The sequence below is a fragment of the Perna viridis genome, chromosome 5, assembly GCF_037379345.1.
Source record: "Perna viridis isolate PV_CMFRI_1.1 ecotype Kerala chromosome 5, ASM3737934v1, whole genome shotgun sequence".
Taxonomy (NCBI): domain Eukaryota; kingdom Metazoa; phylum Mollusca; class Bivalvia; order Mytilida; family Mytilidae; genus Perna; species Perna viridis.
In genome coordinates, this window is record NC_142449.1 from 6,409,756 (window position 1) to 6,435,281 (window position 25,526).

General features: G+C 33.8%; 1 protein-coding gene and 1 long non-coding RNA gene across 5 annotated transcripts in view; one reads left to right on the forward strand and one right to left on the reverse strand.

Annotated features, from left to right (window-relative positions):
- Nucleotides 1-245: 245 nt before the first annotated feature.
- Nucleotides 246-3,814, reverse strand: LOC148615753 (uncharacterized). The gene is made up of 2 exons (XR_015922041.1): nucleotides 3,488-3,814; nucleotides 246-600 (listed from the first exon to the last, which is right to left on the reverse strand). It is a non-coding gene; the product is annotated as an uncharacterized LOC148615753 (long non-coding RNA).
- A 106-nt stretch (nucleotides 3,815-3,920) lies between these two features.
- The window catches only part of LOC148615754 (uncharacterized), a 59,980-nt gene continuing 38,374 nt past the window's right edge, over nucleotides 3,921-25,526 (forward strand). For 3 of the 4 annotated variants that reach the window (XM_088582316.1, XM_088582315.1, XM_088582318.1), the window contains exons 1-6: nucleotides 3,921-4,210; nucleotides 10,189-10,272; nucleotides 11,457-11,679; nucleotides 15,767-15,982; nucleotides 21,401-21,583; nucleotides 22,012-22,199. In XM_088582316.1, coding sequence (XP_088438442.1) covers nucleotides 4,071-4,210; nucleotides 10,189-10,272; nucleotides 11,457-11,679; nucleotides 15,767-15,982; nucleotides 21,401-21,583; nucleotides 22,012-22,199 — 1,034 coding nt within the window. In that variant the 5' untranslated portion in view covers nucleotides 3,921-4,070. Of the gene's footprint in view, nucleotides 4,211-8,033; nucleotides 8,175-10,188; nucleotides 10,273-11,456; nucleotides 11,680-15,766; nucleotides 15,983-21,400; nucleotides 21,584-22,011; nucleotides 22,200-25,526 lie in introns of those variants that run through there. The other variant, XM_088582317.1, reaches the window with a different exon arrangement.

The window sequence follows — 25,526 nt, forward strand, 5'->3', positions numbered from 1 at the left end:
TATGCTTCCAGTTTTTGGTGGAGTCTGAGTTGACTATTTGCTTAAAATGTAATGTGTTATTTCATGTTCTTTGTATTGTGTGTCTGTTCCCATGTTTAAGTCTTTATCCCTGGATTATATTCTTCTGATTTCTGCTCAAATCTTGGTTCCCTTGATTACCTTGGCCCTCTTACTAACTTGAGTACATAGTTTTTTTTGTGGTAGCTTTGAAAAAATGTTTTCAGTCCAACAAATTAAAACCAAAAAAAAGCAAGTTCTATTTATTGAACAACAAATAAAAAGTATCAATCCATCTTCTGAAGAACAAAGCATGTGAGTATGCTGATGTGTCTCTAAAATGATGCAAAAAAATCCTCAATCTCATTTTTAAAAACTAATTCTTCTGGTCTTTGTATGCATATAATTTAGTTAGCATAATGTTAGGTCTGTAGTAATGTTTCTGTACTGCACATAATCAGAGTCAAACTTTAATCCCTGTTATTGTCCATCTGTCACTTTCCTGTTGCATTTTCTAATTTGGCAGGTTTGAAGTGTGTTATAATACAGTATTCCTCAGCCTAAAATTCTCAGTATGTGTCTGCTGATGGAACAAAATTTAAGCTAAAAATAGAAAAAAAATATCTTAGAAAACCAACATAAAATACACTATGAATATAAAAAATGAGCTACATGTACATTTTAATTTACAAATTTACTCATAGTTATCAGTTAATACAGCTTAACAGTCCTAAAATCATGGAAAGGAAATCAAAATCTACATTAGGGATTTATGTCTCTAACCTCTACATAATATTAACCTTAGGGTACAAATATCTACTGATATATTGATAGAATTCAGGTGTAGTCTCAAGTTGTCTTCACATTTATTCCATATTTTATACATCAGAGATCTTTATATTATATAAGATATCTTATATAATATAAGAGACCTTTTTATAAATTAATATATATGAGATATAAATTATATAAGAAATCTCACATAATTTGTGATGCACAGCAAGCCGTTTTCATATTAATTCCATATTTTAGAATATTTAATTATACTAAATAAGATCTCTCATATATAAGAGATATCTTATATAGTATATGAGATATAAGAGTAATCAAGGGAACCAAGGTTACAGCGGTAATCAAAAGAATATAATCCAGGGACAAAGACATGGAAAACAGACACACACACAACAAAGAACATAAAGTAACTAAAATCATACATGCAAAGTAACAAAAGTAAATGAGCAACTCGGACTCCACTAAAAACTAGGGGCATGGACCAGGTGCACCGGTAGGGTAAGCGTCCTCTGCTTTTCTAGAAACACCCGCCGAGTTGCTCATAAAAAGTCAAGTCCGGGGTATAAGTTATATATGTAAAAGATATTTGATTTATTATACATGTATGAGGTATCTAATATATGGAATAAATATGAAAGTTGCTTACCATACTTTACACCCCAACCTGAAATCGTGGATCAACCCAGCATTTCAATTATAATTGAATTGTAAATATTCACAATTGAATTATTATTATTCATAATTGAATTATAAATATTATTAAATGATGTATAAATATTTATAAATGAAATATAATATTTATAATTTTTATAAATATGAATAAATAGGCAGTTTTGTCCATTTTGGCTTGCCATATATATATATATATAGTATTTGTGACCTTGAATTTGCACTTGCAGTTATTATTTAAAAAAATGCTTATGTTACCAAATACATGTACCAGTATTATCCACAGTGGCGGTCAGATCAAGATTTTTTGAAATAAGGGAAGGGATACTCCTCTAGTGATTTTCAGTATTTACTTCATAATCAATGCAACTTTTTGCGAATAAATTAAAAAGGGGTAGGCTTCTGGTCTAATCCCAAAAGGGATAAAGTAACTAAAATCATACATACAAAGTAACAAAAGTAAATGAGCAACTCGGACTCCACTAAAAACTGGGAGCATGGACCAGGTGCACCGGTAGTGTAAGCGTCCTCTGCTTTTCTAGAAACATCCGCCGAGTTGCTCATAAAAAGTCAAGTCCGGGTAGACAAACGAGAAAAGGAAAACTATGACCCGTTGAATAAATCAGTTTTCATGGTGCTGATGGATACACCATAACGATCCATGACGACCATAAAACGTCTGTAGTGATGACTTCAATCTTGTAGCAACATAACCCTGTTCCAGAAGCCTATTTGTTAGAGTTCTAGTGCGATACAAAAAGTCTGGGTAGTTTCGGCAAGCTCTGGTATAACGTAAGAGTTGTGATATGAACACTCCATACGCAGGAGTCGAAGGGATGTTGCCACAGATGAAAGGAAAGTTGACAATTCTGAATGAAAAGTCATCACGTTTGTCGTAAAGTTTGGTCAATAGTTTTCCTTTACCATCGATTTCTAAGTGTAGGTCAAGATATGAGGCTGACTTCACAGTGTCTGTTGTATCCTTTATCTCAAGTTCTTTTGGGTAGATGCCATGTATCAAATCCCCGAAATTAGGATTGTTTATAGATAATACGTCATCTATATAGCGGAAACTGGGATTAAAGGATCTAGCCAAACGATGTTCTTTCTTTCTGATCAGATCAGCTATAATATAAAGTCAGCCTCATAAGAGTGAAGGAATAGGTCAGCAAGTAAAGGAGCACAATTTGTTCCCATTGGAATGCCGACCGTTTGTTGAAAAACACGTCCACCACACTGGACAAATATGTTGTCGATTAAAAGTTCCATCATTTTGTAAACATCTTCCTCTGTATATTTGGAAGATGATTTGGAATTATTTGTTACAAAGTATGAGGAATCTCTACCAAGAACTATATATTTGTATCTAGGTGTACCATCTTTTTTGGAAAAAACAACGATGTAAAATGTTTTTAAGTCGGGATTTTAACTGAGTATGGGGAATAGAAGTATACAGTGTTGAAAAAATCATAGGTTTTAATGCTATTATATTCAGATAATAGTCTTGTACTGATTGTCTCCAAAAGATCTTTCGAATTTTTCAGGATCCACATTGAATTAGTACCACTACGGGAGTAACAAGTGTTGTGGTAGGACTGCAGACCCTCTTTGACAGTTGTGAGTATAGAAGTTAAAAGTTCTAAAAGAGGTTTGGTGGTACATTTTGCAGATCCAGCTATGAAACGTTGTTTGTATGGATTCTTGTGAAGTTTGTGAATCCAGTACATAGACGGTAAATCACAATCATCGTCCTCGGTAGAGAGACCAAAAGAGGATAGCACAGATTTATGGTTTTCCACAATCTCTTCATTGGAGAGAGTGGTAGCAGTATAGGTCTTATCACTGCTATTATTTTCTACGTCTACCTCTGATAATAAACACTGGATATAAAACGTTTTGCAGACAAAAACAATGTTGTTTGGGGCTTTGTCTGCTGGTACGACAACAAATTTGTCATGTATAGTAGACAATGCTTTTGCTACATCGGGGTCTTTGAAAACTGATGTAGCCTTGGCACTGATTGACCTACTTGAAACTTTCATTCGTTTCAAAATTAAAGACCTCACGGCCTTTAACCACTCTGACAGAGAATCAGTGTCTTCTTGTTCTCGTTTTATCCATTTTCTTGCATAGTCCTCGACGGCATCCATAAGAACTTTAAGGTTATAATTCCAATTTATGGAGCGTGGTTCACGGTACTTGGGACCTTTAGAAAGGATATTACGCAGAGATTCGTTTTCGATAATGGTTAAATCTCATTATTTGAAACACGGTATTTCATTGGTCGTTGAAATCTGAAGTCGCAGTCCAACAGTTCAGTCCAACTACATTTTATGTATATCTTAATAACTCCTATCTTCCTGCAGTTTTCATGCGTGGCAAAGGTGATTGTTTGACGTATACGTAGGAGATACACGGACCTCTGTTTCGGAGATTGGTTTCTCGTCGCAACTTTGGTCGAGTCCGTACCGTAGAGTAGCGGAGTTACCCGAGGTTTGTCGATTATGTAGCCGTCGATTTTCCGAAAATAGAACAGGGTTTCCGAAAATCGACAGCCCGTCACATTTTAGTTGGCATTACACACAGAATCCCCCCCGTTAGTTACACACAGAATGGCAGCTAAGCGCAGAACAACTGAAAATGGAATGGACAGAGAACCATATACTTCCATCCCTACTAAAAAGCCGAAAAATGGAGAAAATAGGGAGCAACCTGCATTTACAACGGTGCAGACAACAGATGCTTTAAATAGGTAGGTCTATTTATATTTATATGTTTGTTAGAAATTTAAGTTATAAATGCACACAAAAACAATGTCTCCGATGTGTGACTGGTCATCTCATGGATTTCAATTATTTTTAACGCAATAGCGGACAGTTAGGAAGTATTTAATTCCTTTTGGGATTCGGCGCTGGAGATATTTTTTTGTTTGGTGGTCAAAACAAAAAATATCTCCAGCGCCGAATCCCAAAAGGGATTAAGGAAGTATTAATCAACGATAAATATTTATTTTACGATTCTCTTTTCTTCTTGATACGAAATCACAATGATTGTCTACTCATGATCAAATTTATGGACTAAACAAATTGAAAGATTATTAAACTCCCAGTCATACATGTGGACTCTTAGTTCAAGGAAAAATAAATACTGAAAATGTGCGTGCATGGTTCCATATTCATGTTCTAGCAATAATGTGATACAGTGGAACTTGCATCTGTCAAATGGCTTTGTGATGGGTACAGTGTGTGTTGTGGAGTCTGTGCTTTTCCACTCTTGCTTTCAACTCCACCTGTGGCTAACAACTTTCGTTGTGAAAAGGAAGCCAAGTGAGTCAGTCTTCCCTGCCAGATATAGCCTCTCATGCTGCAAGACCTACAATATATGTGGCCCAGATATGGGATCCTCCTCAAGGTGGCGGATGGTAAACTGGTCTCGGATGAGGTTTGGCCCCTAGATTGCACAGCATGCTAGGCCAACTGGCGAGTAGAGATGCCCTGGTGGCTGCCAACCAAACCCCCAGCTATGAGTAAATAGCCGGCCAGATGGGGGTTGTAAGCAAAGGAAGGCTACCTATCTAAGACAGACAACTCTGACATAAAACCAGGCAGATCCTTGCTTGTAAGCCTTGGATGGTGGCAGATCTAGAGGATGGAAACGACAGCAAATCACCTGGTCCTCCAGGTCTCGTCTCATAAAACCACAATAGTTATGGAAACCAGACCATTTAACAAAACAAATTGCAACGGTATACCAAGGGATTTTGGTTGTCATGACAACAATATGAATGTTGTTAGTGATAGGTCAATTGAAGCTAACAACAAGAGGAACAGCCTTCTGGGACCAAAAGATTATCTTAAGATAGGCGCATGGAATGTGCGCACAATGTATGAATGTGGAAAGACAGCTCAGGTTGTAAAGGAGATGCAATCTTATAACATTGATATTCTTGGAGTAAGTGAATATAGGTGGACTGACTGGATCTGTTACTACATCTACAGGAGAGACGATCCTATACTCCAGTTTAAAAGATACGCAACGTCAACAAGATGGTGCTATAATCATGAACAACAAAGCCAAGCAAGCACTCATCGAATGGTCACCAGTAGATGAAAGATTGATTGTAGCAAGATTTCATTCTAAATTTGCATAATGACTTTTGATACAGTACTATGCACCCACTAGTGATGCTGAAGATGACTTAAAGACAGCATTTTATGAGAAATTACAAAGCACTGTGAAACACCTTGGCATAACATTCTTATAGTCCTTTGAGACTTGAATGCTAAAGTTGGTAATGACAATGAGGAGAAAGAAAGAATAATGGGCAAACATGGAGTTGGTACTATCAATGAGAATGGAGAATTACTAACAGATTTTTGTGGTGTCAATGACCTTATAATAGGAGGTACACTGTTTCAGCACAAAGTTATACACAATATCACATGGAACTGTTCAAATGGTCCAGACAAAAACCAGATAGACCACTTGATGATAAATAGACGTTGGAAAAACTCACTGTCCAATGTAAGAATAATGAGGGGAGCAGACTGTGCTAGTGACCACCATCTAGCAATTGGAAAAATTAACCTTGAATTAAGAAAGGCTATTAAGAAAGTAATAAGTAAGAGAAAAATGTTTGATATAGACAAGCAGAAACAACCTGAGGTACAAAAGAAGTGTAAAATAGAGTTGAGGAATAGATTTAGAGTTTTAGAGAACTTACAGGATTCAGACACTGATACAGTGGAAAGATTAGAACGGGAATGGAATGAGATTAAAAATATTTACAAAGACACCTCTAATAAAATACTTGGTTACAGGAAACGTGAGAGAAAGGAATAGATAAGCGACAACACCTTGAATAGCATTCAAGAAAGAAAAGACAAAGAAAAAAATAAACAATGCAAAATCTGAGAGAATTAAAACTGCCTTACAGAAAGAATACTCTGCCAGAGATAAAGAAGTTAAACAAAAAGCTAAGGCATATAAGAAAATGTATCTTGAAACAATAGCCATGGAGGCAGAAACAGCAGCCTGTATCAGTATCAGTGTTCTAGGATTCCTGTTTCCTGTTACATGGGGCAAGTGAAATTTGGGTCAGGGAAAGTTAGGTACTTTGTTATTCTTTCCCATAGCAAGTTGAAAACTTCATATGCTGTAATGATTTGTTTTGTTAGGAAAGCAGTCATTGACTATGGGAAAGTTGATTTTATATGGATTTTTCCTGAGGAAACCTTAATTTCTGAAAAATCCTAGAACACTGACAGTATATAAGATCACAAAACAACTAAGTGGCAAACAAACCAATGCCAGCAAACCATGCAAGTCTACAGATGGTCGAGTCTTAACAACAGAGAAACAGCAGCTTGAAATATGGACTGAGCACTATAAGGAAGTTCTAAATATTGATCATCAGGGTGACATACCCAATATAGAACAGTTTGGAGAAGAATTAGATATAAGCATGGAAGAAGTATTGAGGCAAGAGATCAGAAGGCAATACTCAAGATAAAAATGGGAAATCACCTGGTATGGACTCTTAACATCAGAAATGCTGAAAGTAGATCTGGAAACCAGCACAGAAGTATTTTACATTTTATTTCAGCACATCTGGAAATATGACACAATTCCTAATGACTGGGCAAGAGGACTCATATAGCTGCCCAAAAAGGAGATTTAAGTTACTGCAGCAACTGGCGGGGTATAACTTGACTATCCACATCAGAATAGATGATGTAATAGATGATCTGCAAAGCAAAGAGCAGGCAGGGTTTAGATTTGGCATAAGATGTATTAACCACATTTTCACCATCCGTAACATTATAGAGCAAAGTATTGAATGGCAAAATAAACTAATCCTCATCTTAATAGACTTCCGAAAAGCCTTTGATAGCATCAGAAGAGACTGCTTGTGGGCCATTCTAATACATTCTTTGTCTTAATACAAACTTTTTACAACAATTATGAATGCTGTGTATTACATAATAGTCAACAGTCAGATTGGTTCCCAGTGACATCTGGGGTACGACATGGATGTATCATATCCCTTCTCCTATTCATCACTGCAATAGACTGGTGTATGAAAACAACACTAGGAAATAAAAACACAGACATCAGATGGACGATGAACTTCTTAAAAGACAGCCTTTGCTGATGACATTCGGATTGAATGTTGTGTCTATATTTGCTTTACACATTCAGTCACAATCCAAATTCAGGGCTGTATCCAGATTGAATGTTGTGTCTATATTTGCTTTAAACTTTCAGTCACAATCAAAATTCAGAGCTGTATCCAGATTGAGTGTTGTGTCTACATTTGCACCAATTGTTCATAGTTTGACCTTGACAGGCATATCAAACTGTACCCAGGGAAGCATTATATTGTACAATTGTACTTTGTTCCATAAATCTGAAATAAGTAAAAACTGTCAAATCAATCAGAATTGAAAAGTAGAAGTAAATGTAACCTAATTGAAAAATCTATACTGAGGAGGCTGGCTGTATGGTGCTTGTTTTAACACAGCCACAAATGAATTGCAGTCATATTGTATCATGTTGTCTTTATCTGACAGCATCATTGTTGTCATCCAAAGAAGGTGCCAGAAACAAGCATTTTCTTGATGTATGAACAGTAATTTGAGTATAAGTGAATCCATCTCTGAATTTTTATCACAATGTGCTGTACTTCAAAAAGGAGGTTGGAGAAGATTTCAAAGGTTGTGACTTGTATATATTAGGAATTAAGAACCAAAAAAGGCCACTTCAATTATGTAAAATTTGAATCGTGTGTAAAACCTGAAATAACAATCCATACATGTATACAAAGCTGTTTTAAGCTTATACATACCTGTTAGTACTGAGGGTTTGACATCTGCAGTCCTATCATGCTGTGCTCTGTGTGGTATTTTTTATGAAAAGAAACTTGAATGGCCATAAAGGGTTTAAATGAACATAATTATGGTTTCCAGACAATATGTTTATATGGATCATAATGAAATTGTACTTATAAGATTCAACGCCATGAAAAAGAAGGGTTAGTGTGGTAGCTTTTGAGGTTATGATCCTATGGGTAAAAACATTAAAAATTGATATAAGATTTCATTAAAAAAAGTAATCGGACTAATTAAGACAATGTCAGCATTTTTGAAGACTTCATTACATGTATCTTAAAATTCTGTATCCTTGATGTTTATTCCATTTGAAAAATGATAAAATAATTTGGAGTATATTCTTTTTTTGTCTCCTTTCGGCAAATGCCAAAGGGGACTTAGGTTTGCACTCCGTCCGTCAGTCAGTCTGTCAGTCCATAAGTCACACTTGGTTTACCTGACTTTTTTTTGTAATGCCTCATCCAATTGATTTCATATGGTGTATAGTCTTATCATGACAAGTTACAAGTTAAGTTTGAATGATGTTAAGGTTGAATGATTTTTACAGAAGTTGTGTCCCTTGGACATAGAAAATTTCATAAAATTTTATGTTTTCCAGACTTTTCTTTGTAATGCCTCATCCAATTGATTTCATATTTGTTAGCTAGTCTTATCAGGACAAGTTACAAATTAAATTTAAGTATTATTGCGGCGAAATGGTTAATATGGAACTTATGGCCCTTTGACATAGAAAATTACATAAAATTTTATGTTTCATCATTTTGATGCAAATTGCTGCTGTCATTCTAGAGTTATTTGCCCTTTAATTCATAATAACAAAGTTTTTTTTCAACTTTCCAGGTGATAGAAAGAGAATGTCTTTATGCAGCTTTCTGTAATGCAAAAATGTTACTATCTACTGTAAAATGAAGCTCAGATTTGATTTTTATGGAATTTGCTTTTGCTGTTCAAGAGTTATTTTCTCTTGATTGTTAAAAAATAACACCATAGTTCACATATGTAAAAAAAAATCTCATAAAGGCAATGAGTTCGAAGGCTGAAAGGGGACACTGTATTGCATCAGCAATACTGTCAGAATGCTTGTTTGTATTTTGTTTTTGTATATTAGTACATGTATAATATGTGAAAACATATTTCATTCTATGAACTTGAAACATCAAGCATCCACTGTTTATACCTGAAATTATTATAAAGATATACATGATACAGATTTTACAATGTGTTATTCACTTTATCATAGATTTAAAATCTAGTACGCAAACTCAGAAATACCTTACAAAATAAATGAAAAAAAGTAAGGTGCCATAAAGGTTCAACAGTTCAATGATGGGATGTCCAATGTCAATAATACGAGGTTGTGATAATACAGGGGTGTGATTAAGGATGTAATACAGGGGTGTGATAAAGGATGTAATATGAGGTTGTGATAAAGGATGTAATATAGCGGTGTGATAAAGGATGTACATGTAATACAGGGGTGTGATAAAGGATGTAATACAGTGGTATGATAAAGGATGTAATACAGGGATGTGATAAAGGATGTAATACAGGGATGTGATAAAGGATGTAAAACAGGGGTTTGATAAAGGTTCTGCCATTTGATGAAGGGATGTACAATGTATGTAATACAGGGGTGTGATAAAGGTTCATCTGATGAAGGGATGAACAATGTGTGTAATACAGGGGTGTTAAAAGGTTCATCCATTTGATGAAGGGATGTACAATGTTTGTAATACAGGGGGTGTGATAAAGAGTTAAATATGGATCAAACTTTTCAGACTTAATTCAGATATTCAAAACTATTGTATTTACTACCAATTATTTGATGTTCATATTTCAGATGTGAAGAATTGATATTGAAAGTTGAGTCTGCTTTAGAAAGGGAAGAAAGTGGAAAATGTGAAGATACTGTGAAACATTGGAAGTAAGTTTTGTTTGATATTTACAGTGTTCATACACATAGTTTTGATATTAGTGTAATAATCATAATTAGAATTAATATGATGAAGGTGAAACATTTTAACGCTCCCGAAGAAACATTAATTAAAAACAACTTTGATCATTTTTGTCAGCTCTGATTTGATATTTTATACTTATAACCTTCAAGTATGGCAAATTTTGTAGTGATATATATTTGTCCTAAAGCATTATACTGATAGTCATGGTCTGATATGTCTGTTGTGCGAAATGTGCGGCATTCATAGGAAATTATTGGTTGTCATGGTCCAAATGTCTTTGGGTCGAATTGTCCAGCACAGGTTAACATTATGGTCCTTATATTTGCGAAACATCTTCAAGGGTTTCTTTCATTGTATTTAATTTCGCTTCATTCTGTACATTTTGTATAGTTTAATTATGTTTTTATAATGATTTGATTCATTTCATCGAATTGATTCGTTTAGATTCTTTCTTTTATCGATTATTTTTGTTTTGGTTCGTTTTCGTTTTGCAATTTTTATGACCAGAGAATTATGGGTAATATTGATTATGTAACTTTCATAAACATGTGGGCGCCAAAGCGCAATCGCACATATACCTTTCTTTAATTTTTACTAATTTTTGATTTTCGAAAACCACATGTATGCTAGTAAATGCATAATGTCACATGAGATAACTTATATACAAACCTTTTAGCGACCACATGTTTTGAGGACTTTCCTTTTGTCTACAATCTGTACTGTTTTCCTTTAATCTTGTTGGAAGATGTTTCCCTATGTCTCTTCATGCTCATACATGACAAGGCATATAAATGGATCTCTTCAAGTCCTGAAGAATTCTTAGAATGCATGACATTATTAAAATTGTCAGGCATATAAATGGATCTCTTCAAGTCCTGAAGAATTCTTAGAATGCATAACATTATTAAAATTGTCAGGCAAATAAATGGTCTCTTCAAGTCCTGAAGAATTCTTAGAATGTATGACATTATTAAAATTGTCAGACATATAAATGGATCTCTTCAAGTCCTGAAGAATTCTTAGAATGCATGACATTATTAAAATTCAGAATTGTGTACAAGTGAACCAACAATGACATGATGAAATTTTTCTTTTCTTTTTTTTAAAATCTGAACAAAAATGATTTATTTCATTACCTGTATGATTCTAGGAATGAATTGGAGGATATAAAGAAGCTTCTGGAAATACATGAGGTGCCAGTTGCAGTTGTAGGAGCAACAGGGGCTGGAAAGTCTAGTCTGATCAATGCTGTTGTTGATCAATGGTGTGTGTTACCTACATCAGGCACCCAGGCTTGTACATCTGTAGTAGTGAAGATAGAGAATAACCCAAGAAATGAATACGAGGCTGAAATATCGTTTTTAGAAAAGGAGGTAGATTTCATTCATTTATTTCAATTATTTTAAATCTCTTTTCTTGTAATATCACCATGTGATTCACCAGAGTCTATGCAATCATACAGGAACTACATGTACAAAATGAAAGTTTAATAAACTAGAATTAATTTATAGGATCTTGTGCATGTCCACATTGTAGATCTGGGATTTCTTGCCTTAGGAAGAGGGGTGGAAGTACCTATTTTGTTAAACTCCTGATTATTGCATGCAGATTAAATTACAGACAGATAATGGTAACATTTCACTCAACTGTTTAACATTGACTATAACATTATTACTTGGGACGAATGTGATCATGGTGTCCATTCACATATTTTGTGTTAAGTTTCACTGCAATTATTTACATTGTATCACATGAACTTTGACAGAAGCTTTATGTGTATATAGGCATGCCATATCAATTTGGAATTTTGAGCCGTGTGAATTTCTTGTTTGATGGTTATTTTAATTTTGACCATATAGTTTCTTGGAGTTGGGGTATCCTTGAGTGAAAATTGAAGTCCTATACTGTTTTGATGTTGTTGTCTGTGTTTTCAGTGGCGTCATTGTTAATTTTTTTGTTTTTGATATATTTTTACTTGCCTCTAGAGGAAACTTGCTATTTCATATAGGGTCACTGGCCCCCTTTCATTCTTCAAAAAAAAAAAAAAAAATAAGGGCCAAAAGAAGTATAAAAAAGATGTTTATTTAGAATTGATGTAGAAGGTTTATTTGTCATTCTATTTTGACAATTCCAGTTTTTAATGTTTCTTATTAAATTCTGTTTTAAGAATATTTAATAGATTTGAAATAGCATATTGCATTTTCAGTGTACAGGGGGCCAAAGAAGGGCAATGCCTTGAAAACCAAGTTTTAGCTTACTTGGCTCACTTTTGGGTCAGGCAAAGCTTTTTATTGCCTATTATTTAGTAATTTTTTTGCTTTGGGTTTCATTTTGTCTTTTTTTCCCTCACTGTGTAATCTTGAAAACCTATTTTTAGGTTTAAACATAGTCATTCTCGTGGAATTCATATATGGATATCAAAGGCATTGATAAAATATAGTTCCAAATTCTATATATGTATTTGAATTTTTCTTTGGCTATCAATTATATTGAAAAAATAATTTCTATCATATACTGAAAAACCGGGCAGTGTATTTATACGAAATAATCAATTTTAATACATTTTAATCTTCATCCGCTAGATCTCTTTTTCGATGGAAGTACTTTTAAGGCGGTTATCAAATGTATGTCCTTTTGATCGACATGAGATGGTTTTAAGACTCAGAAGTCACATGACTTCTGTGTAAAAATATATATGTAAAAGTATGTAAAGTTATGATTTGTGCATATTTGGGAAAAATTTGTTGACTGCATTTATTGATGATTTTTTGCACTTTTAGCATGTTATTCAGTTAACATAAAAAGAATGATTAATGTTTAAATCTTCAGTATCATTGCAAGTATCATCTGTGTAAATTTGGTCAAAGGTGTTTGACCATTTTTAGGTTTTGCATGTATTCAACTTTATAAAGCAAAACTGGTGAGCGATTCAGGCTCTTGAGAGGCTCTTTAAAAAAAGTCCATTTAAAAATTAAAATTCAGTGTATTCCTTGTTGAAATCCCTACTTGTTTTTCCTAATAAGTGTTTAAATATCTCTCATCGATTTTTAGTAACAGGAGGTCAATGGGGGCCAAAAACATAATTTTTGATAGACTGTATTTTAGATAAAATTTTTCATCTGATTTTAATGATTTCTTGTAAATTGTTCCTCTTTTCAAGGGCTTTAAGAAGTAAGCTAAAAAGTTTTACTCTAATTTAAACCCTTTTTTAGCTCACCTCGCTGAAGGCCATGAGATATATTGCCATCACATGGCATCCGTTGTTGTCATCCTTTGTCATCATCATTGTGCTTTGTTGTTGCCATTAAAATTTTTCAAAACTCTTTTCCTGTGACACTACTTGATCAATCAAAACCAAATTTGATATGAATGTTTTTTTAGGGTGTTCTGCATAGAATTGGTATCGGGATTTTTGATACTTCAAAAAACATGGTCACCATTACTAAAAATAGAACATAGGGGTCAGACAGACATTTTCTATATATATATGTACAATACTGTTAGGTTTAGTCAATTTTGCCAGAGTAAAAGTGTTCAGCATGGTAAGATCTATCTATGGTCAATTTTTTGTTTTAATCTATTTAGCCATGTTGGAGTTATTGCCCTTTTGTGATGTTTTTTCCCTGATTTTAAATGTTATATCTTCCAAAACTCATCTTCTCTGAAACTACTAGACCAATCAGAACTAAACTTGGTATGAATATTCCTTGGGATATCCTGCATAGAACTGGCTTGGGGATTTTTGTTTCGTTGAACATGGCCACTGTTACTGAAAATAGATCATTGTTGTCAGACAGATGTTTTTTACATATGTCTCCAAAACTGTTAGGTTTAGCCAAATGCTGATTAATGTAAAACTGTTTAGCATGATGAGAATTATCTCTGGATAAAATTTCGTTTTAATCTGTGAAGCCATGTTGGTTATTGCCCTTTTTTTGACATTTTTTTTGTTGTTGCTATTTTTAATGTTTGTTTTTTTTCAAATATCTCTTCTGACACTACTTCACCAGTTGGAATCAAACTTGGTATGAATGTTTTATAGTGTGTTCTGCATACAATTGATATGGGTTTTTTTTGGTTCTTTCAAAAACCATCGCTGTCATTACTTAAAATAGAACGTAAATGTAAGACAGAAGTTTTTTGCATATTTCTCCAAAACTGTGAAAAAAAAAAGTTTGGTCAGTTCTGATGTTTTTGGTATATATATCCAAAACTGTAAGCTTTAGCTGAATTCTATCAATTGCTGAAATGATCCTCATTATAAGGCCTACAAAAGTCTGCATCATGTCAACGTTGTCAGATAACTTCTTGTTAGAGTTCTTGCTCTTGAAAGTTGAAAATTGGTGTTTGTTTTTAGCCAATATCTTAAAAACTGTGTTAGATAGAAAGAAATTTTCAATTGCTGAACTGATCCTAATGATAAGTCCTACAAAAGTGTGTGGAGATCAAAGTTGTTTGACAACTCCTTGTTAGAGTTATTGCCCTTTAAAGGTGAAAAATTATGTTTTTAGTAGTTTTCAGTCAGTATTTTGAAAACTATAATAGAATGAATAAAACTTTCAATTGATGAAATAATCCATATAATAAGTCCTACCTAAGTCTTTTTTTTTGTGTTAGAATTGTCAGACAACTCCTAATTAGAGTTATTGCCCTTGAAAAGCAAAAACTTAACCAGGGAAAGATTCAGCTCCTGGGAGCTTGTTGTTTGAGATAATGGGTTACAAATTGATCAATGAAAGCATCCTGAAAGCAGAACTTTTTTCTTACATTAAATTTCAAAATATTGGGCAATATGGTAGCCAAACCAGTTGTTGAGTCCTTAATGAACTGTTAGTCCCTATGTTTATGTGTGTCCAAAACTAATACATTCTGGCCTGTCTTGAATGAAAAAAGAATATGATGTTAAGTGTTGTCTTATGGCATGGAACAAGTAAAATTAACATTGTGGAAATTAAAAATTAAATTGTATTTGTTCTATGGACAAGCTTAGTTTTATGAATATGAGTGTTCTATTTAGAAGACTTTCAGGACAAGTTACATGTAATGTTATTGTCAGACAGCCTTAGTGAAATTTGTATGCTCCTGCATGGCAGGACAAGTTGAACAAAAAAAGTTCCTGGGAAAACAGCAATTTCAAGGAGAAAAATTGTATTGACTGCTTGATTTCAATTAATTCTATTCAAAGGGGTTTTGATTCATTTTGAACTTTGTAGGCCTGACCAATAAACAAACCAAAATTGTTAGCACATATAACATCTTTGTTTATACTAGAAATGGGGTCGATTTTCATGATATGAACTAATTTGAATGCAGTTACAATACATGTATATGCCATCTTAGGGCTAAACCAGAAATCAGGAAAAAAAGGAATCAGAGACAGACCTACTTATTTTTTGTTAACCATTTTTTTTTGTACAAACATGTTCTTATTTTTCTACAAACAATGTATATGATTTTTAGGAGTGGCAGAGAGAACGGGACCTTTTGGTAAAAGATATGACAAAAAATGATGGAACCCTTAAAAGAAATTCCAAGGCAGATGAACAGACACCAGCTGGTGTAGCATTTCTAAAAATGAGGGCAGTATATGGTCCTTTCACCTCTGTGGCTGATCTTGAAAAGGAAACCAGCATTACATCTCATCTAGGGAGGAAGATTGTCTTTAGGGATGATTCTGTAAGTCTTTAACAGTATTCATTGTTTCTTCAAGGTAAAATTTAGCTATCAGTTTTATTAGGTTTAAATTTTGCCTGACTTTCCATCTGAATTAATAGGATTCTAAATACATGTACAGGTAAAGAAAACATAGATTCAATAAAGTTCTCATTCTGAATATGGGCAAAAATATACTGATGTGTCAGCAAAATCTATTTGTATGGCCTTAAAACAAGAAACGATCTGCATACAGTGTAGCAAAGCAAATAAAATTGATTACTCTTACATAATATACAAACTGAAGAAAAGGAAAACAAGACATCACACAAAAACCTAATGCACTATCAATATGAACTCCCACATAAAGTTCATGTTCTGGAAGGGTTAATATGCCCTGATCTGCCATCAACATCTTCCCATTCCAAGCAAGTAGAATCCAGGAAGAATCTAGCTCCAATTTATACCTTGGTGATATCATTTAGTTTAACAAGGTTTGATGATGTATATAATATGGAAATGGTTGTAAATCATCCAAAGTAGACAAATATAGAGAATCAAACAATAACATAGAACACCTAAACCCTTGAATGCTGTTTATTTTGATCTAGATAATCATGTTCTGTATTAATAAATCATGCAAAAATAAACTAATCCAATATTAAGAACTTATTTATAAGATTTTTTAAGGAAATGAAATGTATGTATGTCTGTACTATTTGGGGACTAATGCACATACTGAAAATATGGTGTCAGTAATGTATTTCTCTTATACTTATTTGTCTTGAAGTTCAGCTGCTGGGAACCTCTTGTTTGAGGTAATGAAGTACAAATTGATCAATGTATTTACTGATTGTATTCAATTAATTCTATTCAAAGGGGTTTTGATTCATTTTGAACTTTGTAGGCCTGACCAATAAACAAACCAGAATTGTTAGCACACAACATCTTTCTTTATACTAGAAATGGAGTTGATTTTCATTATATGAACTAATTTGAACGCAGAATACTTTGATTTATCTTTTGACATCTATGCTTTTGTGGTTTGGTATATAGGTAGATCATATAAGAGCAATTTGTTCTGTGCCATATTTGGTGACCTTGACCTTTGACCTCATGTACAGATATTAGATTCTTGTCCAGCACATAAAGTTTTAGCTCACCTGGCCATAAGCCATGTGCCATCACTTGGCATCCATTGTTGTCAGTCATCATTGTCATTAACAACTTTGTAAGCTCTTCTCCTCTGAAACTACTAGACCAATAAGAACTAAACTTGGTATAAATGTTCCTTGGAATATTCTGCATAGAACTTTTGTGTGGATTTTTGATCTGTCGAAAAACATGGCCATTGTTACTAAAGATAGGACATAGGAATCAGACATTTTTTCTTATATTTCTCCAAAACTGTTAGGTTGAGCAAATTTCTGACAGGGTTAAAGTGTTTGAAATGATGAGATATATCTGTGGTAATTTTCATGTAAATTCATTAAGGCATGTTATTGGCTTTTTCTATGTTTTTTTTGCTATTTTTAACATTTCATAAAACTCCAATGAAACTACTTGACCAATTAGAACCAAGTTTAGTATAAATATTCCTTAGGGTATTCTTCATAGATCTGATCCTTATTTTAAGACCTACTTAAGTTTGTATTGTAATGTTGTCGGACAACTCCTTGGTAGAGTTATTGCCCTTGAAAGGTGAAAACCTTTCAGATTTCAGCCAATTTCAGTTCTTTGGAACTATAATAGATAGAAAGAAACTTTCAATTGCTGAAACGATCCTTATGCAGAGATCAAAGATGATTCTCCTTGTTAGGGCAATTGCCCTTGAAAGGCGAAAAAAATTATGTTTTTAACCAATATCTTGAAAACTATAATAGATAGAAAGAAACTGTCACTGCTGAAATGATCTATATTTTAAGGCCTACAAATGTCAGATATTTGGTACGCCGCTTCAGTATGTGTTCCATATTGTAGGATACAATTTCAGGTCTGTTACACTTCAGCTTCTTGTTTACATCAATTCAGCCATTTCTGTCTTTGATCCATTTTAACTAGGTGAGTGGGAGAAGGTGATGGTTGTTCATATATCTTGAAAGTAGATGAATGTGATATAAGTGTTGGCTGTTAATATCTTGTAAGTACAAGAGTGTGGTGTAAGTGATTGCAGTTTGTGTATCTTGTCAGTGAGTGAGTGTGATGTTTTAGGTGGCTGTTTGTGTATCTTACAAGTTATTTATGCAGTAACATAAGTGTGGTGTATGTGTTGGCTCATTGCGTAGCTTGATAAGTGCAAGTGTGGTATTAGTGTTGGTACCCAATTTTGGTGTGTATAGTGCAAAGTTGTGTATAATGTGCTGGATGGTTTTTTCTTTAAAAGTTGATGTAAAAAACTTTTTACTGATGTATGTATGTATTATACGCAGAGAAAATTGCGTAACTTGTTAGAACCACAAACATTTCTGGCTTTAATTTATTTGTAAATAGAAGGGACCATTTTGTCTGTTTAGTGTATTTATTTCAATAAAGAATATTGTTTTTGTTACTTTTTGTATTTATCTGTGTTGTCTGTGTTTATGTGTATTAATTTACTATTCGGGTAAGAAATGCGTAACGTAGACAATAGCTAAAATTTTCAGCTTGGACATATGTTTTGATTACCTTTGAAAAGTTGTCTATTGAGAGTAATAAATTTCTGAAGATTGCTAATTCTAGAAGGAGGACTGTTTTTACTACAATCAATTAAGAGGTCTGAGTGAACAATTCAGACAGTCATCAAATAGGGCATGTGTGTTGATAGCTCGGCCAAGCATGATAATGAATTTTCTACATTGTGTATCGCGGATACATAAAGGGTTTATGTTTAAAATTAATAGTTTTTATGTTGGATAAGGATTTTGATATTAGTTCACTGAAAAAAGGTAGCCAAATATTATCAAAAAGTAGAGTATCCAAAAACTATGAAGTAGAGTTCAATAAGATGCGTAAATAACCATTTTTTTTTTTAAACAAACTACTTTGTCCAATGGAAATATGTGAAGGCTCTATGACCAGTGTGCCCAAGATTTGTTATTCAGTAATTAGATTGTTTAAACTTGTGTGTTTTTTAATTACTTCTTTCAAATCATTAACAAGTTGTATACATCATAAAGACGTAATTATATACACATCGCAAAAAATTTACAATCTCCTCTGATAATACTGGTAACTAATTGTCTTGTGTCCTCGTCATGATTAATTAATCCCTCAATAAACATGTCAATTGCTTGTTAGATATAAAATTAACAGGTGAAACCATGATCAGTGACATCTAAATACCCTTTGCAACGCCTCTATAACCATGTGACAACATTAATTAATATAACAAAACGAAAGTATGGTGGTTGTAAACATAATCTGCCATGTTCTTTTTGGAGAAAATAAATTAAAACCAAATTATGTTAAAGAAGATTTTATTAACTATCTATGCTTACAAAGGTAACAAGTCAACAAAAAACTCATGAAAAATCCATAAATATGTGGATCATAAGTGGTCTCTGATTCGATGTTGACTCCCTCGAGGGGGTTAATTTTCGACTGATCTTAGGTCTGTAAATATGTGTTGAAATGATGTATTGGTGTATTATACGCACCACCATGTTCTGATATTAGTTTCCTGGTAAAAAGGTGCGCACAATACACACCAAAATACGGTATCTTGTAAGTACATGAGTGTGGTGAAAAAGATGGCTGCATGTGTGTCTTGTAAGTACAGGGTGAGATGAAAGTGATGTTTGCATGTGTGTCTTGTAAGTACTGGGTGAGGTGAAAGTGATGGCTGCATGTATGTCTTGTAAGTACAGGGTTAGGTGAAAGTGATGGCTACCTAATTGTGTATCTTGTAAGGACATGAGTGTGGTGTAAGTGTTTTGATGTTTGTGTAGCTTGTAAGCACATGAGTGTGGTGTAAGTGTTTTTGTGTTTGTGTAGCTTGTAAGTACATGAGTGTGATGTAAGTGTTTTGGTGTTTGTGTAGCTTGTTAGTACATGAGTATGGTGTAAGTGTTTTTGTGTTTGTGTAGCTTGTTAGTACATGAGTGTGGTGTAAGTGTTTTTGTGTTTATGTAGCTTGTTAGTACATGAGTGTGATGTAAGTGTTTTGGTATTTGTGTAGCTTGTTATTGCATGAGTGTGGTGTAAGTGTTTGGGTGTTTGTGTAGCTTGTTAGTACATGAGTATGTTGTAAGTGGTGTAAGTGTTTGGGTGTTTGTGTAGCTTGTTAGTACATGAGTGTGATGTAAATGTTTTGGTGTTTGTGTAGCTTGTTAGTACATGATTGTGGTGTAAGTGTTTTTGTGTTTGTGTAGCTTGTTATTGCATGAGTATGGTGTAAGTGTTTGGGTGTTTGTGTAGCTTGTTAGTACATAAGTATGTTGTAAGTGTTTTTGTGTTTGTGTAGCTTGTTAGTGCTTGAGTGTGGTGTAAGTGTTTTTGTGTTTGTGTAGCTTGTTAGTGCATGAGTGTGAAGTAAGTGTTTTGGTTTTTGTGTAGCTTGTTAGTGCATGAGTGTGGTGTAAGGGTTTTTGTGTTTGTGTAGCTTGTTAGTGCATGAGTATGATGTAAGTGTTTTGGTTTTTGTGTAGCTTGTTAGTACATGAGTGTGGTGTAAATGTTTTTGTGTTTGTGTAGCTTGTTAGTGCATGAGTGTGATGTAAGTGTTTGGGTGTTTGTGTAGCTTGTTAGTACATGAGTATGTTGTTAGTGGTGTAAGTGTTTGGGTGTTTGTGTAGCTTGTAAGCACATGAGTGTGGTGTAAGTGTTTTTGTGTTTGTGTAGCTTGTTAGTGCATGAGTGTGATGTGAGTGTTTTGGTTTTTGTGTAGCTTGTAAGCACATGAGTGTGATGTAAGTGTTTTTGTGTTTGTGTAGCTTGTTAGTGCATGAGTGTGATGTGAGTGTTTTGGTTTTTGTGTAGCTTGTTAGTGCATGAGTGTGGTGTAAGTGTTTTTGTTTTTGTGTAGCTTTTTAGTGCATGAGTGTGATGTAAGTGTTTGGGTGTTTGTGTAGCTTGTTAGTGCATGAGTGTGGTGTAATTTCATTAGTGTCTTCCAAGAGTTGACTGTTGGTGTATTTTGTAAATTCCTCAGTGTTAAATTATTGTTGGCTGTTTGTTGATCTTTTTAAGTACATGAGTGTGGTATTATTACAAAAATGCCAGTGCTGGCTTAATACAATTTTTTTTAACTGTCAGATAGGGGTTGGTAAGAGCTTATTGTTTAGATATATAGTTTTTACTCAGTATTGGTGGCTAGACATTACACTCCTAAATTTAATTACAGGTTAAAACTACTGGAATGACTCATTGACATTTTCCATATATATTTGCTTTACTGTGGATTACTAGTCAATAGTTTCAGAATAAATACCCCTAGAAGTTTAATAGCTTCTCATTCTGTTGTAGCTTGCAGATTTCAGACCAAAGGTAGAAAAGTATATTGTTAGTACTGAGAAAGAAGGAGAACACTTCTGGCCAATCATAAAGATGGTAACAATTAGGATACCAGGGTTTGACACTGGATGTATTTTAGTAGATTTGCCTGGTGTTGGCGATGCAAATGCTGCTAGGGATGGCATTGCACAGGAAGTAAGTATATATGGAAGGAAATATCTAGTCATGTTATCAGAGTATAGATTCTAGACCCTCTTCAGATTGCTGCAGATTGAGTTCCAAATGGTCCAAGCATTATTAAATTTCACTTGGCTTCAACAAAAAATTGAATTCTTGAGGTTCTTCAATAAGCTGAACCTGATTGTTTATTTAGGTTTTCCACTTCAAATCATGTCCAAATTTGGCAGTGCAGTGTCAAAACATTTTATCACAATTCAAGATCAAAGCTTTATCAAGCAGTCAATGTTATGCCAATACTTTTCTCATTTATTTAAGGCTTTAGCTGTGATTGTATAAAGCTGCCCAAGTTAGAGCATTTTATAAATTAGCTGCTCTCTGTGAAGCACTTGAATTGTCATTTGATATTTTTTCACTATCATTTTATACATGGAATATGTTTTCAGTATCTCCAGAAATGCTCAAACATAATTGTAGTGGCTGTAGTTCAGAGAGCTATCAGCGAAAAGACTGCTAAAAACTTGCTAGGCGATCGGTTCCGTCAACAACTAAAAATGGATGGGAATTATACTAGTGATGCTATCAAATTTGTATGCACTAAAAATGATGATCTTACAATAAATGAGCTAGTAAGGTATGTATCAACTACTTTTCATTTTTATGCTTTCTTTTCCTTTAAATGGATGATTCAGTGTTCTTATTTGATTGACTTGTATAGTGTTTTGAATAACGTGCAATGTATGCATAGGTTATTTTTCACTGGATAAATACAAATTTATGTATAATTAAGACTAAAGGACGCATACTGGATACACATGTGTAAACTGTTTAGAGGACACGTACTGGGTACATGTGTATAATTTAGTCTAAAGGACATACAGGGTACATATGTGTAATCCAGTCTAGAGGACACATACTGGATACATATATATAATCCAGTCTAGAGGATACATACTGGGTACACATGTATAATCCAGTCTAGAGGACACATACTGGATACATATATATAATCAGTGTCTAGAGGACACATACTGGATACATATATATAATCCAGTCTAGAGGACATATACTGGATACATATGTATAATCCAGTCTAGAGGACACATACTGGGTACATATGTATAATCCAGTCTAGAGGACACATACTGGATACATACGTATAATCCAGTCTAGAGGACACATACTGGATACATATATATAATCAGTGTCTAGAGGACACATACTGGATACATATGTATAATCCAGTCTAGAGGACACATACTGGATACATATATATAATCCAGTCTAGAGGACACATACTGGGTACATATGTATAATCCAGTCTAGAGGACACATACTGGATACATACGTATAATCCAGTCTAGAGGACACATACTGGATACATACGTATAATCCAGTCTAGAGGACACATACTGGATACATATATATAATCCAGTCTAGAGGACACATACTGGGTACATATGTATAATCCAGTCTAGAGGACACATACTGGATACATACGTATAATCCAGTCTAGAGGACACATACTGGATACATATGTATAATCCAGTCTAGAGGACACATACTGGATACATATATATAATCAGTGTCTAGAGGACACATACTGGATACATATGTATAATCCAGTCTAGAGGACACATACTGGATACATATATATAATCCAGTCTAGAGGACATATACTGGATACATATGTATAATCCAGCCTAGAGGACACATACTGGATACATATATATAATCAGTGTCTAGAGGACACATACTGGATACATATTATAATCCAGTCTAGAGGACACATACTGGATACATATGTATAATCCAGTCTAGAGGACACATACTGGATACATATATATAATCAGTGTCTAGAGGACTTATACTGGATACATATATATAATCCAGTCTAGAGGACATATACTGGATACATATGTATAATCCAGCCTAGAGGACACATACTGGATACATATATATTATCAGTGTCTAGAGGACACATACTGGATACATATATATAATTAGTGTCTAGAGGACACATACTGGATACATATGTATAATCCAGTCTAGAGGACACATACTGGATACATATTATATTCCAGTCTAGAGGACACATACTGGATACATATGTATAATCCAGTCTAGAGGACACATACTGGATACATATGTATAATCCAGTCTAGAGGACTTATACTGGATACATATGTATAATCCAGTCTAGAGGACACATACTGGATACATATGTATAATCCAGTCTAGAGGACACATACTGGATACATATGTATAATCCAGTCTAGAGGACACATACTGGATACATATATATAATCAGTGTCTAGAGGACTTATACTGGATACATATATATAATCAGTGTGTAGAGGACATATACTGGATACATATATATAATCAGTGTGTAGAGGACACATACTGGATACATATGTATAATCCAGTCTAGAGGATACATACTAAATACATATGTATAATCCAGTCTAGAGGATGCATACTGGATACATATTTTAATCCAGTCTAGAGGACACATACTGGATACATATGTATAATCATTTCTAGAGGACATATATCAATCAGATTTCAGATATCTAATCATTTAAAAAAAAAAATAACTGTGAATTCCCTGGACAAATGAATTCTTTAAGATTATAGCATTTTAAAGCTTAGAAAAAAAGGAGAATGATTTCATTATTGCAGGAAATTTTCTCAAAATTGACCTAAATGAATACTGAAAATCTACATTTTTGCTCTTCATGCATATTAACTGATAGCATGGAGGCAAGTTACTCCTGTAAACAATATTCATAGGCTTTTGCGGTAAATACAAATATGATTTTAAAGCTCACATTTTTATCTTTATTTTGACTACTTTAGATTAGCATGTATTTTTGTTACTACATAAAGTGGCAGCCATTTGGCTTACAAGTAGTAATATTTTTACACTTGTAACCCTTTATTTACAAAACATCACTTTTGTTTTAGCTTACCATTTCCAAATGATCATGTGAGCTACCGCCATCTCATGGTGTCATTCATTTATTAGTGTTTACTTTTCTTTAAAAGTTTTCTCCCCTAGAACCACCTAATTGACCGTTACAAAATTTAGTCTCACGACTTTTCTTTATAGCCCTCTCCCTTAAAACCACTAAATGGACTGTAACACAATTTAGTCTCATGACTTTTCTTTTAAGGCCACTAAATGGACTTTAACAAAATTTAGTCTCAAAAATTTTTTAAAGGCCTCGCCCCTAAAACCACTAAATGGACTGTAACAAAATTCAGTCTCAAGACTTTTCTTTAAAGGCCTCTTCCCTAATACCCATAAATGGACTGTAACAAAACAGTCTTAAACATATTTAGGGTATTTATGTAAAAAGTAGAACAACTGAACCTACCTTATCATTATACAGACTTGTGGCCATCATTTTGAATATTGGTTTCCACTCTTTAAACCAGTTTGTGTAAAAAGTCAAGTTTAGAAGAAATGATCATTTCTTCCACTAACATTTGTCAACAAAGGTATAGATGCAACTAATTTGGCTAACATCCTCCATCACAAAATCCCCCCTTTTCAAAGATAAATCAATGCCAATTATTTCATACTCCTACACTTCACCTATTACTAAAAAAATTTTCAATTATAAAAGGCTGTTGCAGAACCTTGATTACTCTTTCGCCATGGCTTGAAGAGCTTTACATAAGTCTCAATAAGTTTGTAATATGATTCCATATAGGAGTTATTACGCTTGCATGTTAAAAACTGGTGATTTGTTGTTTAAGGATTGTATCTTAAAACCATAAAAGATCAAAAAAATTACAAGGCTTACAAAAGTCTCCCATTCATTGTCCTCGATATGCCATAATGTAGGTTTTTGCTGTATTTCCCTACTGTGATGTTTTCCGTAATAAGCAAAATTTGACTGGTTTATTTTTTTGTTTTTATATGCCAATCTTTCTTGATAGGACATATTAT